This window comes from Puntigrus tetrazona, chromosome 16 (assembly GCF_018831695.1).
Source record: "Puntigrus tetrazona isolate hp1 chromosome 16, ASM1883169v1, whole genome shotgun sequence".
In the NCBI taxonomy this organism is placed as follows: Eukaryota; Metazoa; Chordata; class Actinopteri; order Cypriniformes; family Cyprinidae; genus Puntigrus; species Puntigrus tetrazona.
The window spans coordinates 11,763,628-11,781,725 of record NC_056714.1 but is presented as its reverse complement, the minus strand read 5'-3'; the positions used below and the strand labels follow the sequence as shown (position 1 = coordinate 11,781,725).

General features: G+C 36.9%; 2 protein-coding genes across 4 annotated transcripts in view; one reads left to right on the top strand and one right to left on the bottom strand.

The window, feature by feature from the left end:
* The first annotated feature begins 1,745 nt into the window (after positions 1–1,745).
* On the top strand, positions 1,746–6,752 carry cpvl (carboxypeptidase vitellogenic like). Its single transcript, XM_043260991.1, has 13 exons — positions 1,746–1,887; positions 2,162–2,362; positions 2,601–2,719; positions 2,916–3,030; positions 3,207–3,265; positions 3,866–3,945; positions 4,037–4,103; positions 4,199–4,321; positions 4,529–4,660; positions 4,737–4,835; positions 4,915–5,088; positions 6,010–6,192; positions 6,465–6,752. Exons 2-13 carry the CDS (start codon positions 2,182–2,184, stop codon positions 6,567–6,569), a joined length of 1,437 nt encoding a protein of 478 aa, XP_043116926.1. The 5' UTR covers positions 1,746–1,887; positions 2,162–2,181; the 3' UTR covers positions 6,570–6,752.
* A 1,361-nt stretch (positions 6,753–8,113) lies between these two features.
* creb5b (cAMP responsive element binding protein 5b) overlaps positions 8,114–18,098 on the bottom strand; it is a 60,872-nt gene continuing 50,887 nt past the window's right edge. For 2 of the 3 annotated variants that reach the window (XM_043260987.1, XM_043260990.1), the window contains 2 exons: positions 14,917–15,025; positions 8,114–13,669 (listed from right to left, as the gene is read on the bottom strand). In XM_043260987.1, coding sequence (XP_043116922.1) covers positions 13,545–13,669; positions 14,917–15,025 — 234 coding nt within the window. In that variant the 3' untranslated portion in view covers positions 8,114–13,544. The other variant, XM_043260988.1, reaches the window with a different exon arrangement.

The window sequence follows — 18,098 nt, the reverse complement described above, 5'->3', positions numbered from 1 at the left end:
AATGGAAGCAATCAAAAGAGCAATGAAACGCAAGTGCTCTAACAAGCCTCAGTTAGGTTAACGTAGCACACATACAAGTTTTTTTTATGATATAATAAAAGGAAAACAGATAGAATAGAAAAGGAACAGAGCAAGCTACTGTAAGAGGCCTTTTTTAGGTAGGACTATATGCCTCTTAAGTGAGCTGTAGCATGTTACACAAGGCTGTTTCTTCATAAATGTCAAGTCACAGCAAGTTTTTATTGGGGCATGTTGTCACATGCATTTTAAATATAATGAATCTATGCAAATTTCCCTTTTGTTGGATAAAATAGTTAAATATTTTTATGTTTAATTAATTGTATAGATTTTTTAATAATTTAATAATTTGTAATTTTTTTGCAATGTTTTGGCATTTAGCCTATTATTTTTAGCTACCTGATTAGATTTTGTTCCAGAGTTCATAATAGACTGTTTAATGGCAGGTTCCATTGTAACACACACTCTGTTAAGTGTGACAACATGTCCCAGTTTTGAAGAAAATTCAGCCTGTAGTTAGATGTTAACATATCTACAGATTTTTTATTTTTTTTAAATAAAGCAACCCTGAGAAATCGCCTTAATTACTTAGGCAAAACTAGTAGGCTTTCTCTATTACATATAGCAAATACATATTGCATAATAGGCTATAACTGTCGGAAAAAGCTGCTATGTGGGTTGGGAACTGTTTCTCTCAAATGGGCCTATAGGAGTCAGTGTTTTTGACGGAAAAGCGTCAAACTGGAGACACGTCCGCCATGTTTGTTCGGGCAAGACAATACGTCACGTCCACTAGCGGACGCGTCCGCCATGTTGGTCCGGGCAAGACTGCCTTAAATGGAGTTATACAGAGGAGCTGAGTTTTTTTCTGGATAAAAACATGATTAGAGCTCAACACATTCCTATTGAAATGTTGGAAACAAGACGAAATAATACACGTTCAAGTACTAATAATTGACTGTCACTGAATGGAATAAAATCAGTAAATACAAATACAAAAGCGTCACACTGGTAGTCTGCATTATAAACTCTACACCAAACAATAAAAAATGTAACTGATAAAATGCGAAAGAGGTATGATTAATGGCTAATGAGAGATCTTTCTATTCAAGGAAGAATTTTATTAAGTAAGGCAGAAGATCTTTCGAGAGCAGCATGCCTCTTTTTCTTCACTTGTTCAAACACATTTTTTCTCCTAGCAGGTGTTTTATGTCGAACAATATAATTCATAAAAACAAGTCATTATATGGAGAACTGGATTCAGCATAACGTATTAATTGCAAACCAGCTTATTTACAAGAATGGGCAAAAACCCATATTTTTTTTTCTGATAAACAAATTTACATCACTAGTCTGTTAATTATCTTAGCAAAGTGTTATATTCATAAGTCAAAAGTAATTCAGAAAAAACCATCATATATTACATTTTATATCACTGATCTTAAACTATACTTTGAAACCCTTTCGTATGAGATCACCAAACAAGAAGCTTATAAAAACTTTACAAATTCTAAAGCTTTTCACATTCAAGCAACTACCCTAATGCACGTATAAGTAATACAATTAGAATTTTTTTACTTTATTTTTAATTTATGTTTGTATTAATTTTGTTTAGCTGTTGTTGAATGCTTGAGATGTACAAAATTGGTTTCCCTTGCTCTTGTGTAATAATAATAAATAAAAATAATCAAAACAAAAACGTCTGCATAAAGACGCGTCTCGAAGTTCCTGTATTAAAGCGGTCACATGACATCGAGGCCATAAAGTCATGTGACCTCGACGCATCCACAGCGTGACAACAAGCTGATCCGCGTTTACTTCAGCTTCATGCGGCTTCGGGATTTCTGATTTCTGGCGTCTAGCTTCAAGGTAACGTTAAATATTACTATTACTGGTCAGGAAAGCAAGGTGTGTATAAACGATCAATTATTTGATTTAATACCTGTCACGTCTGCCATTTCTGCACGCAGTCTTTCCTGTTCGCATACTAATAACATAATACGCCTCGTTCGTATACTATGTTTTTATAATCCACAGACCGTCTTTTCTCTCGTCTGATATGTTTAGGCTTGTAATAACAGGTATCGGGTAACGCGAGCCTTTTAATATCAAACTGAATCGCCGGTGTCATGTGTCTTTACAGCCTCCAGTCAGAGCTGTATAATGCTGAAGGAAACGCTGAGGCTGCTGTTCCTCGGGGCTCTTCTGCAGTCTGTCGGCTCCCGCGGCTGTTCCTCGTTCTTCTGCCGGAAATCACACCGCGTGAGCGGCTCCCGTTTTGGAGTTGACCCGGGCAAACCTCTGATGCTCACCCCTTACCTGGAGCAAGGCAAGATCGAAGAAGGTAAGCTTGCCGTTTGCTTTGAATAATTTCAGTTCCTCTTCTTTACTTTCAATTCGTGAAAAGCGATAAATAGTTATTTGTATAAGACGTTTATAGACAAGTCTTCATTAGCTGTTTTATCCATTACGGAGAAGTTAGTCAGTGAGGGACCGATAGATTGGTCGAATTTATTTTGGTTGTCCACAAGAATCATTTCTCGTTTCTGACCTGCATGCTAACTTTCGTTTTGGATGCGCAGCCAAAAAACTGAGTTTGGTGGGACCCCTTCCTGGCGCCAATGTCAAGAGTTACTCGGGATATCTCACTGTGAACAAGACCTACAACAGTAACCTATTCTTCTGGTTCTTCCCTGCCCAGGTAATATAACGTTATTCCCTTTTTTTTTTTTACGTTGTGCATGAACGGCACTAAAGATAAGAGTCAGGTCTGCTGACTGTAGTTCTGCATCCGTTGGCGACACTTGAGTCAGGTGCATCTAATTAAGTTAATTATTTTTATACAGTGATGTTATCGCTGCACACTTATTTATTGTAGCGTGTTTTTCTGTGTTTAGGAGAGGCCGGAGACGGCCCCGGTGCTGCTGTGGCTGCAGGGAGGACCTGGGGGCACCTCCATGTTTGGCTTGTTTGTGGAGCACGGCCCATATTTTGTGCATAAGAACCTCACGTGTGAGTACATCGGTGATGGAGATTATCATGTTGTTTCTTTGTCTTATAAACATTGTATTGTAGATGTTTTTTTTTGGGCCAGAAACCATTTGATTAATAGTGAAACCCCACACTGCAGATATCAATGTATGATATTACTGTAAAACCTCGGTTAACCATTTAATGTCGTTCTGCAGTGGGCTATAGGGATTTCCCCTGGACATCACGGTACTCTGTTCTTTACATCGACAACCCGGTGAGTAGACATGTTCTGGTGTTTTCTAAAAAATATATATCACGATAATAAACATGCATGATACTGTTATCATGGGCACCTCAAAATACAATTAATAACTATATAATACAAATACAAACTGATAATCTTTTCGAGAATACTTTTCTCATCAGCTTGTTAAAATATAAAATATCACTGAATACTTACTAATTTGTATTAAGGAATAATAACTTTTGTAATGTTGCTGTTGCTCATTTTTAACATTACAATAAGGTCTTATTAGTTAACATTTAAGTGTTGCCTATTGTTCTTTATAATCCTTTTTAATTTTTTGCTACATTTGAAATATTAGTTGACTATACTTTTTTTGTTTATCGCTTTATTGCATTTAAATGTTCAGTTCTTCTTGTTATAAGAAAAACATGTTAGTTACATCCGAGTGTCTTTTATATTGAGATGCATATTTTCTGTCTTCTGTGTCATCCACAAAGAATCACAATGTATTTTCATCACTTGATAGCCTTACTGCGACTCTATACACTCCACAGTCCAGTGTTTCTATGACAGGCTTTCATTTAATTCTACATACTAGATTGATATTTGTGGTTTTTAATTTTTAAGGTTGGGACAGGATGGAGTTTCACGGAGGATGACCGAGGATTTGCCCAAAACCAGGATGATGTGGGCAGAGACTTGTACAGGTACAGTGGGAAAAGTTGTATATCTAAGATCATGTGAGATGTGATGCACAAGATTATTATTATTATATTAATTTTTTTGTCCCCTGCACAGCGCACTGACTCAGTTCTTCCAGATATTCAGTGAGTTTCAGCTAAACCCGTTTTACGCTACAGGCGAGGTGAGAAAGTACACCTCATTTTGCACTGATATAATAAGAATCCTACTCTCTAGTGCAGTCAAAACACTATTGTTAACTATATTTAAAATCCATAGTCGTATGCAGGAAAGTATGTTCCAGCGATTGGCTACTACATCCACAAGAACAATCCCTCCGCCAAAGTGAAGATCAACTTCAAAGGAGTGGCCATTGGAGATGGTCTGTGTGACCCTGAACTGGTAAATGAAAACTTTTTTTTTTTTCTCTCATCAAATGCCAGGTAACTATAATTCACTGAAGTGCTGTCACTCTGAACAGGCCCTAAGGTGCTATAAACACAACTTTCTGTAAAGCTTCTTTAATAATGTATCATGAAAAGCATACACGTTTTACTTGACTTTTACTTTTGTTCATACGTGACTCCCTCTAAACCTCTTTTGTCTCAGATGCTGGGAGGTTATGCAGATTTCCTCTATCAGACGGGTCTCGTGGACGAACTGCAGAGGCAGCATGTGCAGATGCAGACGGATGCAGGAGTCAAGCTCATCCAGGAGCAGAAGTGGGTGGAGGCTTTTCAGGTGAGTGTGATTAAATCAGGACACTCCGGGGCTCATCCGTCGCATCCGTTCTGAAAACATCTCGTCTCTCTGTCAGGTTTTTGACAGCTTACTGAATGGCGATCTTTCTCCTTATCCCTCGTACTTCGAAAACGTCACTGGTTGCACCAACTACTTCAACTACATGCAGTGTCAGGTACACACGCACTTCATCACAAGCATATGATTGCGAAATAAGCAGTTCTTGACTCATTATGTGTTCTTTCCTTAAACAGGAACCTCCAGATCAGGAGTACTTTTCTGGGTTTGTGAATCTGCCAGATGTTCGACGTTCCATCCATGTAGGAAGTCTCACCTTCAATGACGGCTCCGATGTTGAGAAGCATCTTCTTCAGGATGTCATGAAGTCCATCAAACCCTGGTTGGGCGTTCTCATGGACAACTATAGGGTGAGGAAACTAGCTCAGTGTTAGGGTTGTTTTATAACCATATAAAACATTTCCATTATCATTATGGAAATGTTTTATAACCATTGTTAAATGACAATTCTTTAATCATATTAGTACTTTTTTTTAGGGATGTGCAAAACACTTGAATAGTTAATTTGTAAAAACAGGTAACTCTGTTTGTTTAAAAAAAAAAATCAGTTCTGTCAAATTATTAATTGCATCCAAAATAAGTTTTCGTTTACATTTTAATGTATTTGTGTATTCTTTGTCAATATATTATGTCAGAAGAAATACAAACACATACATGTATAATTTTATAAAAGATCCCCAGTAAATTAGCAAGTTGGTTAGCTGAATGTTTTTTAATTGCAGTTTGACCAAGATTAATTAGAAAGCACAATGGAAAAAAACATGATTTTTGAAAGTTGTTAAAAGTGGTGAGTTATTCGTTTTTTTTGCCAATTAATAAATGCACTTATTCCATGGCAGAAACAATGGTTTAATAGAATGGCATTAATTGAGATAAAAATAACAATTTAACCATGTAAAATCGGGCATAAAAAATAATTCAGTTTTTTTAGACTAATTTATTAAAACTAATTTTTATTTTTAATGTTATTAACAGGCTCAAAACTATAAATAATTATTATTTAATAATTAAATAACTAGAATTTAGCCTTTAAATGGCCCAAAAATACAAACCGTATAACGGTATAGCAGGCTATCTACAGCTGTCACTCTATAATAATATTTCATAGTTAAATTATATTTAAATGATCAAATCTCTGTAGTTTCATTGTGTGGAGCAAAACATTACTCAGTGCAGTACAATGATAACTGAGAGATGTTCGAAATTAACATGATTTCTGAAAACAAAAAAAAAAAAGTCTCTGTGGGCTGGATGTGATCGTCTGTTCACAGGTGTTGATCTACAGCGGGCAGCTTGATGTCATCGTAGCAGCTCCTCTGACCGAGCGCTTCCTGCCCACGGTGAACTGGACCGGAGCGGACGAGTATAAAAAAGCAGAGCGCTTCCACTGGAAGGTCCAGCCCAGTGATACTGAAGTGGCAGGTTACGTCCGACAAGTGGGGGAATTCTTTCAGGTCAGGCTTTGCAGTACCGCCAGATCAATATATTTAATTTATCAAACAATATATCGTCTAATTTTGAAATAATCATTATTGGCTGGAAGCCATACCTATTCTGTCTATTGCTAGTTCAAAAAAATTTGCTTAAATGTATTAAAATATTATGTAAAGTAGGACACATTAAAATAAATGCTACATTGGCTCATGCCTGTGTCTGTCCGTACCAGCTTTAAAAATACACTCATGTCCACTAATAACTAATTTTATTTTTTTTTTCGTCTCTGTAGGTAATTGTGAGGGGAGGTGGGCACATTTTGCCTTACGATCAACCAGAGAGATCATTTGACATGATTGACAGGTTCCTTTCTACAGATGGATTCTCATTACATTGATAGACTAAACTAAAACTGAATGTAAAGTAACCACTGAATGAATCATTGTTCAGTTGTTTAATGTGTTTTTCAATGCAAAGGTTTGTGCGCTATTATGAAAAGAGTCGGGGGTTATATTTTTATTGGACTGTGTGTTTTTATTGTATATGATTCGTTTTTGATTAAAGGTTGATTTAAGTATAATGTACTACTTTTATTTTGTCTTTTAGTTTTGAAGGTTATAGCTTTTAAGGGTATGGTCATTGTAACACACAGTGAGCACGAATCATCCACTTAAGTTACAATGAATTATATTTCTTAGTTATAAAGTAAAAGATAATCTTTAGCGTGTATGAGGATAACGGGAAAACACAAGAAAGAGGAAACGAGACTGGTATGATCTACTTTCACAGGAAGGAAGCAGGTTCGTTTTATTTTAGAAGAGAAAAACAAAACAGGTTAAACCGAATATATAGAGTCAACATAGCACAACATGGCAAAACTTTTATTTTTAATGAACAGTGTTTTGAACATTCCTCATCCGTTTGTATCGTGTCTTAACAGCATTTGCTTTGAGTGTCCGGCAGGGGGCGACAGTTGAGTGTTAAAAAGACAAACAAAAACGAATATTTATTAGTGGTAGTTGTTAATTACAAATTATTTGTGGCATTTCTGCAATTAATGTATATGGCGCCTGTGTAACTTCTTTGATTTTATTAGATTTTTTTAAGTGTGTGTGTGTGTGTCTTTTATTTATTTTTTAATCCTCTAATCAAACATTACTCTTTTCTTTTTAAAATATATATATTTGTATTATATGAGAACATTATAATAATGTCAATATTTTTTATATAATAATAACACTAAATGTGAATAGTTTATTTTAAAATATAATTGATATAATTCTATAAATAAATTGTATGTTCATAGTAAAAACGTTGATGATGATGATGATATGGCTATATGTGCTTTGTGTATATCTGTAGGGACAGGGGCATTTTTAGGATTATAATATTTCATCCTGGGAATGTAATGGCATGTCCCTTTAAATGCTTAATTCTAATTGCTTGGCAAGCATTTTATATCTTTGTATAAAAAGGTACAAAGTAGTCTATTGACGTGTCTGAATAAAAACATATATCTTATCTATATTTTAAACGTGTTACAGTATTTTAATCAACGTTTGCATAAATACTGAGCAAAATGCCTTCATTTAAATCAAGTGTATTATTTTTTTTCTTATATTTATTACTTCATTTTGTAATGCACAACCCATGCCTGTCTCAAAATCCATCAAAATACTCACCGGACAGATCTGTCCACCAGGGGTCCCTAAATAATCAAATTATTCAAATTATCAAATTGAACTTTCATGATTGTCACCTTCAGATGTGTGTGTGTGTGTGTGTGTGTGTGTGTATATATATATATATATATATATATATATATATATATATATATATATATATATATATATATATACATATATACACACTTAATACTTAAATACTCGTAAATACCGCAATCTTATATTTTCAATGTAAACAGTCATCAAGCAGCAGAGCTTTGTTAAAGAACAAGTGCTTTATTTTCATATTGTAATATAGCTGTTGTGATCTCACATCTGTACATTTGCATAAACACAAACTGTTCAAGGCATTAATAAACATATAAAATATACAAAGTTATGCAAGCGTGTGAATTCATGAATTCAATATGCGTAACAAACTATGCAATGTTTCAGCTCTGAAATGAACAGGCAAACGTTTGAAGACTGCAAGTGCTACGCAAACATTATTTACAAACAAGTACCAAACATGTACTCCTTTCAAAAAGAAAGGTGGTTGCATTATGGGAATAAGATTACAAAAATTAATGAAAATTTATACAATATTTATAGTTTTGCTGCAATGATACATTTATATTTTTTATTAATGTGTATTCATTGTCCTCCACCTAAAAAACAAAACAAAACTATGCACACAAAAGCACACATATACTCGCGCGCACACACACACAAAAAAAATCTCCCTCGGTTTGATAAGAATGCTATTACAAAAGACACCCATCCTAACAAAGACCGATGCCAAATCAATAGTTTGAGATTAATGTATGTTAATCACTGAGAATGAGCGAAATATTTCCAGTTCAGTGTGTTCTTGTATGTTATGTTGCTTGGGGAGAAGATGATGTGGCATCCTGATCACTTTGTTTTGAAATGTAAAGATGCAGCAGATGAAATAAAATGCAACTTTAAACTGTTTCAAGTCCTCCACGGAGATCCAAACCGCTTTTAACAAGCCCCTCCCACTACATTATGACATCATCACATAGGGTTAAACACTGCAAACCATTGAGTGCGAAGTCTGAGATGCCAACGGGAGTGAATATGCATGCATACACGGATCTCACGTTAACTTTCGAGCTCACGGTCCAAAAACACCGAAACCCACCCCTTTTATGGGCCGTCGGAGTCCCGTTCGAAGCCACACTATTACGCTACATGCACCGAAAAACACTGAATGTTGATTTGAGTTATTTAAAGGAACAGTTCACCCAAAAATTGTAATCATTGCTGAAGTCTGTGTGAGATGCGCTTTATAAATCTCTACACTACAGACGCTTTAAAACCAAGCCGTTTCTGTTGGTTAATGCGGTGAGTCAGTTGCGAAAACCGAATGGGGAAATTCTCATGAATTTCATTTTGCTTTGGATTCCTGTTGAAATGACGTAATTCAGTTCGCAAAAATTTGATTTAATTTAATCTTTACTCACTTTTTTTTTCCGCAGAACACTAAAGAACGTATTTGGACGAAAGCTTTAGTATTTTTTTTTGTCTATACAGTGAAAGTCAATGGGGTTTCAACGTCCACAAAATAAATGAAGGCAGCGTAAAAGTAATCCAAACAGCTCCGGTCTTCTGAAATGGTACAAAGTGGTTGTTCGCTTTCAAATTGAATCACATGTTATCACTGATCAACTCACACGGAGCACAAATTAAATAAGGAAACAAGGCAGCAACCTCAAACCTAAATGGTTTTTGTGTTGTGACACACCACATGACACAACATGTGACACACCAAAACCAATGAGGTTTGTTATTACTGTCACCATATAGTATTTAATCAATTAATCAAACCACCTTTATCAAGCTTAAAATGTTTGGATCCCATTGACATTCACTGTATGGACAAAACTTATTTTTCGAAATATGTCCTTTTGTGTTTTGCAGAAGACTTTTTGGGTGAACTACCCTACGTGAGCAATGCTTAGAAACAATCAAACCACCACAAGGTCCAACAAAATCAACAATAAAAGCACAATCGTGTTTCCAGTTCAACTTGATGTCACCCATTTCACAGTGTGACAAACAGGTTTTCTCTAAAGGGACAGTTTAAAGTCTTAAAGCTACAGGAGCACCACCAAAACCCAAGCTTTCGGGTTGAATCATGTCCTTCTTGGGCTGACCCATCCCGTGGGCTCCAGTCCGATTGGTCCGTACAAGTTACGTTGCTCCATAGATTGACAGTGGCTGGCTCTCGCTGGTGTAGGAACTGGGAATCGCTGAGTCTTCTATATGGCTATTCCATCCTCTGCTGCGCACAGAGGTCAAAGTGCATAGACAGCTACAAGATTTCCACCTCTCAATGTGGAGGTCGTTTTGCACGCTTTCGTTCCAAACACAGTGCTGCGAGGAAAGGCGAAGGGAATCAATATGTTCCATTTAGGAGGGCGACGAAAAATCCTCTACAAACTGTGAAAAACATGAAACAGAGTTCTGAGCTTAGCTGCTGGGAAAAAAGGCCCTTTTTCGGCAGAGGGGAAACATTTTGGTGCATCTCTCCTCGTGATGATAAGACATTTCCAGCTTGCCTGTATTCTCACCACAGGCCTCCTTGGTTTCGAGAAGGTAGAAAGTCTACTAACACCAAATTGAGTCCGAAAAAAAACAAAACAGTGTCCACAATAAAACGCTAGTAATTAGTCTTTACAAAAAAGCTAAACAATGTCAAGGCCTTAAAGTTCAACCTGAATTGAAAATAAATGCAATGATATCAAGGTATTACTAAGGACTGACATTCTTCCCTATGTGAGTATTTAAGACATATTCAGGCACATAGTGACATTTGGAAAGCAGTATCTAGATCGGTCTAGATAAGTACCTGCGTAGAAATAGTACAATGCTACATTTTCGCAGCGGAGAGAAACAAAGGTGGACCAAATTGTGTCTTCACTTGCATTTAAACGAAGAAAATGTGACTAAAGTCTGTGACACACCAAGCCAATGTCACTTCCACACCGTCACCACTAGTCGGACCATGTCTGAGGCTTTTTGGCTGATTTAGCTAAATTAGTCCCTTTAGTTAAATCAGTCCCAGGTAGTGGGCGAGAACGATCACTCTGATTGGCTAACTCAATCTGTTTTACGAGATGACTCCAACTACGACCTCTCTTGTACGAATTTGTACATTTTGCGAAAAAACATATGCATATTACGAGGTGGAAAATTAGTAGGAATTCGTATGAATGAGCACCCCTAAACCTGCCCCTCACAGAAATACAAGTGTGAATTATACACATTTGTATGCATTAACCACTTCGCAAAGCACATATGAATTAGTTGTGAGGTAGCGCTGGATTGGCTGCTTGGCCTAGCGAACCAGTGCCCAAGAAGAAAAACTAAGAAAAAAAAAAAACAAACAGATGGCTGTTCTAATTTTACATCTTACCTGAGCGTTCTGGTATGCAAATATTGATATGGCAACGAAATAACATCTGGGATAAGGTAAGTTGTACGAAAGCACTGCTTTGTTTACAGTTTGTATATCTGTAGTTCGGTTTCCCTTTTGGAATGAGGAATGCAGTCGCCAACTACTGCCACCTGCTGGTACGGACAGTTATTTCCTTTTATGCATATGCAGAATGTGCATACTAGCTGGTCTTTGGCTATAGCCTTTGCGGCAACTTTTTGGCCCAAACACATGCGACGCAAGACAACAACTGTCACCTTTCATCGCCGCTAGTTCTTTAATGTTGGTTTGGTGTGTCACGGTCTTTATGGCATTTAGGACTCAAGTCTTAAAGTCACAGTGGCCATCTTATAGCTCATCGCTCCAAGATCATGCACTCATGAGGTATATGGGACCTTGCCCACACATCCCTTACAAAGTTAATCTCTGCATGTTATTATCAGGGCAGTTCACACAGAATGCATTTATGCATTCCATTGTATGACGTTTATTCAGGTGTGTCTCAATCAGCTCCCTAGGATGTGAATCAGAGTATTATGGACTGGTAAGAATTACACATTACACACTGAGACACTGTAAAATTGAGTTGTGAGTTATAAAATGCATGTTCTCACTTGAGGCGGTTAAGAAAATGGGATGTATTTTACAGTAAGGGAACACAGTAACAATAAATACGCCATGGTTTTGTGGTGCATTTTGAGATTTTTTAAATAAGAAAACATACCAGTGCACTGGAAGGGGTTTGTTTTTGTGCGTCTCTGCTCTATAAAAATCACACGGATCTTGAGAACCATCCTTTTGCATATTACAATTGCAAAAATGCATTCTTGGTGAACGGCCCCTTACAGTAAGTTGCTGACTGTATAATAACATCTCAAAATCAACAGCACATTTCCAGAACCTTTGATGGAGCCTGATAGTTTCATAAAAACTATAGTGAAGTGCAGAATTTACCATGGTCCATTTCAAGAAGAAAGCCTCATATGATTTCCTAGGCACCAAACAAACTGGGATGTATCAAAATATATCTTATTACATTTAATCCTATTAAATTTAATTTACCTCACAGTCAGAATGCCCGAGGAAGATCTAAACAATACTTTGAGCCAAAACGAAAGCTAATTTTAAGTAGCATTTAACAATGCATTTGGCTTCAGTGGAAGTTTTCCATAGCCTCAGGTAAAGCAAAAGCTTCCAAGTTTTCCATGGCATTATTCTGGTTCAAGATTAGATGGAGTGTTTTGGATGTGGTTGGAAGGCCCACATATGAGCACAAAACATACTTAAAAATGTATTGATGTATGTGCGTAATACTTAGTCCACTCGCTGATCCAAAACAGATACCGAAATAACTGCCAGTAGAGGCGTCATGCAAACTGAGGAGAACCAGGGGTAAATTCGACCAGAAGTTACGCCAGATTAAAATGAAACAGCTGATGGTGTATTCCGAAGAGTTTGAACGCCAAGTGAGATGTCTTCCTGGTGCAACACTATTGCAGCTGTGATCCGGCCACTCTGGGAATACTCCGAAATCTCACACATGTTCAGCAGGGCATATGCTCAAATAAGCCTGTGTGAGCTTGATAAATGCATTCCATTTACATGATCTGTACCAGCTTAGGAGTGAAAGCTGTTTTGTTTCACGAAGATAACTTTTGAAATGATATCTGAAATGACAGGAGCTAATAGGGTGAACTTAATCTGATCTAGATTCTGGTCCGAGCGAGCAAGTGAAGACAATCAGATTGCTGAGCATGTCAGAGATTCATATTGCTTCAGGTTACTTTCATTAGGAACTCCCAATGGACACTGACCTTCCTAATTTATCCTTTTGAATTGGATAAAAAGGGGAATGTGAGAAGAATTGTTATAACAATAAACAGAAATGAAAGGACAGTATCTTTTTGGCAATGGAAAATTCATAGCAAAAGCTATCCAGCGATCTGAATTCTGTCATTTGTAAAGGCAGTGGTCCAGTAGTTATCCAGGAACAGATGTAACAGTTGCGTTTCCATTAGCGATGTCCTTGACGAGTGAGATGGTGGCCGATGATTTATGCAGACTCCCTTTTTTAAGCAGACTCAAAAGAAAACATAAAACACACAGAGCTAAACAAATTGGTAGTCATTTTACATTTACAAATCACAAATAGAAGAATAAGCTGCCACAGAGGCACAGAGGTGTGTGTCTGTCCAGAATTTGCAGTCGGGATGTCCAGCGTGGTGGGGGCGTCGGGGTGAAGTCTCTAGTGGATGGGGTTAATATCTGTGCGGTGATTGGGTGCTGTGCTGGAGGTGGTGATGGTATTGTGCTGGATGACTTGCTGCTGAGTGACAGGGGTGGGACTTCCTGCAGGACTGCTCTCTGGACCTGAGGGACAATAGGAGAGATGAAGATGCCTGGTTGCTCTCATTCATTCAGTCCTTCCATCTATTTGTCTGTTGTTTTACCCTGTTTATCCATCCATGCACCCATTCATATGTCTATTTGTCAATTCATCCATTTATTCATCCATATGTCTGTCTATCTGTTTATCCATCCATGCACCCATTCATATGTCTATCTGTCCATCCATCCACCGATCCATCTACCATCTATGTTTATCCATCAATCCACAGATATGTCTATCTGTCCATCCATCTGTCTATTTGTCCATTCATCCATCTATACATTTATCCATCCATATGTCTATCTGTCCATTTGTCCAACCATCCATCCATTCACCCACTTATATCCATCGTCTGTCTATTTGTCCATCCATCCATCCATTCACTGTCTGTCTATTTGTCCATCCATCCACCTCTGTCTATTCGCCCATCCATCCATGTCTATTCGTCCATCCATCCATATGTCTGTCTATCTGTTCATTCCTCCATTCACCCATTGATGTCTATCCATCCATTCATCCATTGTCTGTCTATTTGTCCATCCATCCAATCATCAATCTGTCTGTCCATCCATCCATCCATCTGTCTATTCACCCATCCATCCATTTATCCATCCATATGTCTGTCTATCTGTCCATCCAGCCGTCCATCCATTCACCCATTGATATGTCTATTCATCCATCCTTCCATCTATCCATCTATATGTCCATCCATCCAACCATCCGTCTGTCTGTCTGTCTGTCTATTCGTCCATCCATCCACATGTCGATCCATGCATTCATCCATTTGTATATTGTATATTGAAGAACAACAGAGATATTTACAAGATCTCATTTGTGATTTTTGTTGCCTATGAGAAGACAGGACAATAATGTGAAAATAATAAACACCACATTGAGATGAATATTTAAATATTTGCAGCTTTATTCATTATTGATAAAAATGTATATGTTTAGGAATCCAGGGAGTGTACGTCACCTGAAGACATTTACTTAAAGTGAAAATGGAAACAATGTTTCTGCATCATAAACACTTTTAGGCAACTGGTTTGTCAGTGACTGAGAAAATGAATGTTTTTGCCCTCCTCTATATCCTGGGAGTGGCAGCCTCCATACATTTTAAAAATGTCAGGAGTATCTATATCAGTGGGTGTGTCTTACACACAATATAGTGTATGTCTGTTATTACGTAATGTCACCTCTGGCCGTGCGAGTGCGTGATAGTACTTACTGAGGTAACCTTGAGACTCTTTCTGCATGGCGGTGATGGGACAGTCCTTATGTGTCAATAAAAGCTGTTTAAGTTGTGTCACCTCGTTCTTTAGCATGGTGACCTCATTCTGCCAAAAAAAAACAATGATAACATGTTTACAGGAATTTAATAACTTATTGCTAGTGAAAGACCCAGTCATACACTTTGGCTACAGACATAAAACAAAACATAGTGTGTAGCAACAGAAGTTAATCAAAACTAAATGTCTCTCATTATTTCACAGTTAAAAATATGTATGTTTCACAGTTTCCTGGATACAGTCTGGCCTGGATTTGACTGTTCTCTCTTTTGAAATTTTGATGTAATTTAAGATTAAGTTTAAACCGTGTTTGGGAAATCACATTTGTGACAGTTAGCCCCTATGGTTCCCTAGTATGTAAACAAATTTAAACAAAGGCACACATGTTTACGATGTTCTGTTTTTGTCATAAACCATACAATACTTAACATAATTATGACAAACGTGTTGGAAAAAAGTCTCTGGTGGATGTATTGGCAGCTTCACATCAAACCTCCCAGCAGACACAATGAATTAAAGGCCAGACAAGCCTGGGTCTCATTAGAAAACCTCATAATGAACAGGCGGTGAATTCTCTGCAATTACCGTTGTGGGAAACGCGAGTGTCTGATCACACAGAGTTCTTGAATTTGATTAAATGATTTAGCAGAACGATACGAAAACATGGCAGCGTTTCAGGGATGCTTGGTGGAGAAGAATCCTCGCTTTGACAGGTACCATGTTTGTGACTGTGGGGTGAATTTTTCACAAAAGTCAAAACAAGCCTGAACAGTGGGACTATGGGAGTGCCAGGGTGTCTATGAGCATTCTGTCCCACCTCGGCAAACTATGCACTAACAAAGAAAAACAAACACATTTAACATGTTTTGTTCTATTGTTAGCAGGATCTTGGGACGGGTGAAATTATATCTCGCTATTTTTCAGCCTTTTGACAATATCTGATCATTATAATTACTTTTCCAGAGGAACCTTAATTTCAACCAAAGCTAATTTAATTTAAAACATTTAATGCAAAAAGCAAAATACCATAAAATAGCAACAATAAAGAGTTTTTTAAAATTATAAAGTTTAAAGCATACTGTACATTAATATATATATATATATATATATATATATATATATATATATATAATACTGTATGTATGTGTATATATATATATATATATATATATATATAGTATGCTTATTTATTTATTTATAGTATAACAGGACATCATAATAAGAATGAAATAAGGTTTGTTAGTTTTTTTGCTAAATATACATTTCCATAAAAAGTTTGGGTAAATATGTTTTCAACATCTTTTTAAAGATGTTTTTTTAAAGAGGTTTTAATACTTGTATTAATTAAAATGCAGAAAATAAATAACTGTATTATTGTACATACAATATAATTAATATATTATAATTATAATATATAACTATTTTGTTAAATATATCCATTTCAAATATGCCATTTTCTATTTACTTTCTATTAGTCAAAAATAACAAATGCATAATAAATACACAGTTTCCACAAAATATTAAGCGGCACAACATTTTTAAATACTGCTGATATTAATAACAAATATTTTTTGAGCACCAAATTAGCATATTAGAATGTGATTAAGGACTGGCTTCCAAATATTGCCAACACAGCAATAAACTACATTTTTTAATAAATCAGTTATTATTTTAAATAGAAAACAGTTATTTACATTTTTACTATATTTTTTTCTCTTGGTGAGTATAGAGAAAAGAAAAACTGTACCAACCCCAAGCATATAAACATTACAATGTAAATGTTTCGATATATGAAAGTTTTGAGCCACAATGCCAGTGAATAGCGTCTTCAACTGATTCAATTTTAGTCTTGAGGTGTTGTCTGTGGTTAACAATGTAGGTTGGTATTTAAAACCACACAAAGTGCAACCAGCGAACCACTGGCCTTGAACGAGGCGGGTTAAGCTCACTCAGATAAGCAGAAAGTGAATTATGTGGCCTGATGGGGTTGATCACCATGCCTAAACCAACCAAGCTGTTCTGGTTTCATGGTTTTAGAGTGGCTTTAAACACGTGTCCTCTGGTCAGACTGGACCACTAGCACGCCGATCTCCTGAACACCAGCTTAATCAGGCTTGGAGACCTGCTAAAAACCAGCGTAGACTGGGTTAAGCTGTGGGTAGTGCAGGATATACTCAAACATCCTCCGAAAACAGACTCCACACGCAGCATCCATCTTTTAGGTAAATCTCCATGCAAATTCAAGGTCTACTGAGAGCCCAAATGGATGTGTATGAATGGAAACCTCTCGTAGACGAGATGTGCCGTGATGCTCAGAGGTTTTACTGTCCTACAAACCACACATTCAGCTGCAGCTGGCTGTGCTCTGGTTACTCTGTAGACCTCAATAACCCATTGACCCTGCCCTCCCCACAGCCGTCCCCGTCTGCTCTCCATCGACGGTAGCTTCAGCTGTCAAATGAAGGGTGTTTATGAGCTTCTGTGGTCTAGAGTAAGCTAATACCGAGTGAAATATGAAGCCCCGCGTGAAATACATCTCAGTGTGTGTTCCAAAGCAAAGTGCGCTTTAACACTTAAAGGCGTAGTTCATCCAAAAAACGAAAATTAGCCATTCACCCTCAAAGCATCCAAAGGTGTATATAGCTTCCAGTTAAGAGTTTTAGGAAAAATTGTCCTTGCTTTTTCAATTTTAGTGGGTAGGTGTTTTTTTTCTCAACAGTCCAAAATAAGTCAAATAAAGTGCATTTATCCATAATAAACAGAGCCTCACCCAGCTCCAGTGAATAAAGTCCTGTAGCAAATCGATACTTTTTTGAAAATATTCATATTTAAAAAATGTTCTCTCACTTTTGCTTACTGTTATCAGCCTGCAAGATATGCTAGTCTCCTCTTGGTTTATATCAAAATGTTTCTTTACAAATCTTACGTAAATTTGTGACCAGTGTTTTCCTTTGCTGTCTCTCCACAATCCTATTTTTGGTTTTTGCTACAAATATACCCCAGTGACTTAAGAGTGGTTTTGTGGTCCAAGGTCATATTGTCCACATATGTCCTACATCATCCACTTGTAATGGCTTCGGCCTTCATGACAATATAGTTAATACAGTAGTTTTAAATATGG

What these genes read in the sequence shown, in the direction of transcription:
- cpvl (XM_043260991.1), top strand. Translation starts at nt 2,182, where the DNA reads ATGCTGAAGGAAACGCTGAGGCTGCTGTTCCTCGGGGCTCTTCTGCAG. An exon ending in GTGGGCAGAGACTTGTACAG is followed by an intron (nt 3,946 to 4,036) that starts GTACAGTGGGAA and finishes TCCCCTGCACAG; the next exon opens with CGCACTGACTCAGTTCTTCC. An exon ending in TTCTCATGGACAACTATAGG is followed by an intron (nt 5,089 to 6,009) that starts GTGAGGAAACTA and finishes GTCTGTTCACAG; the next exon opens with GTGTTGATCTACAGCGGGCA.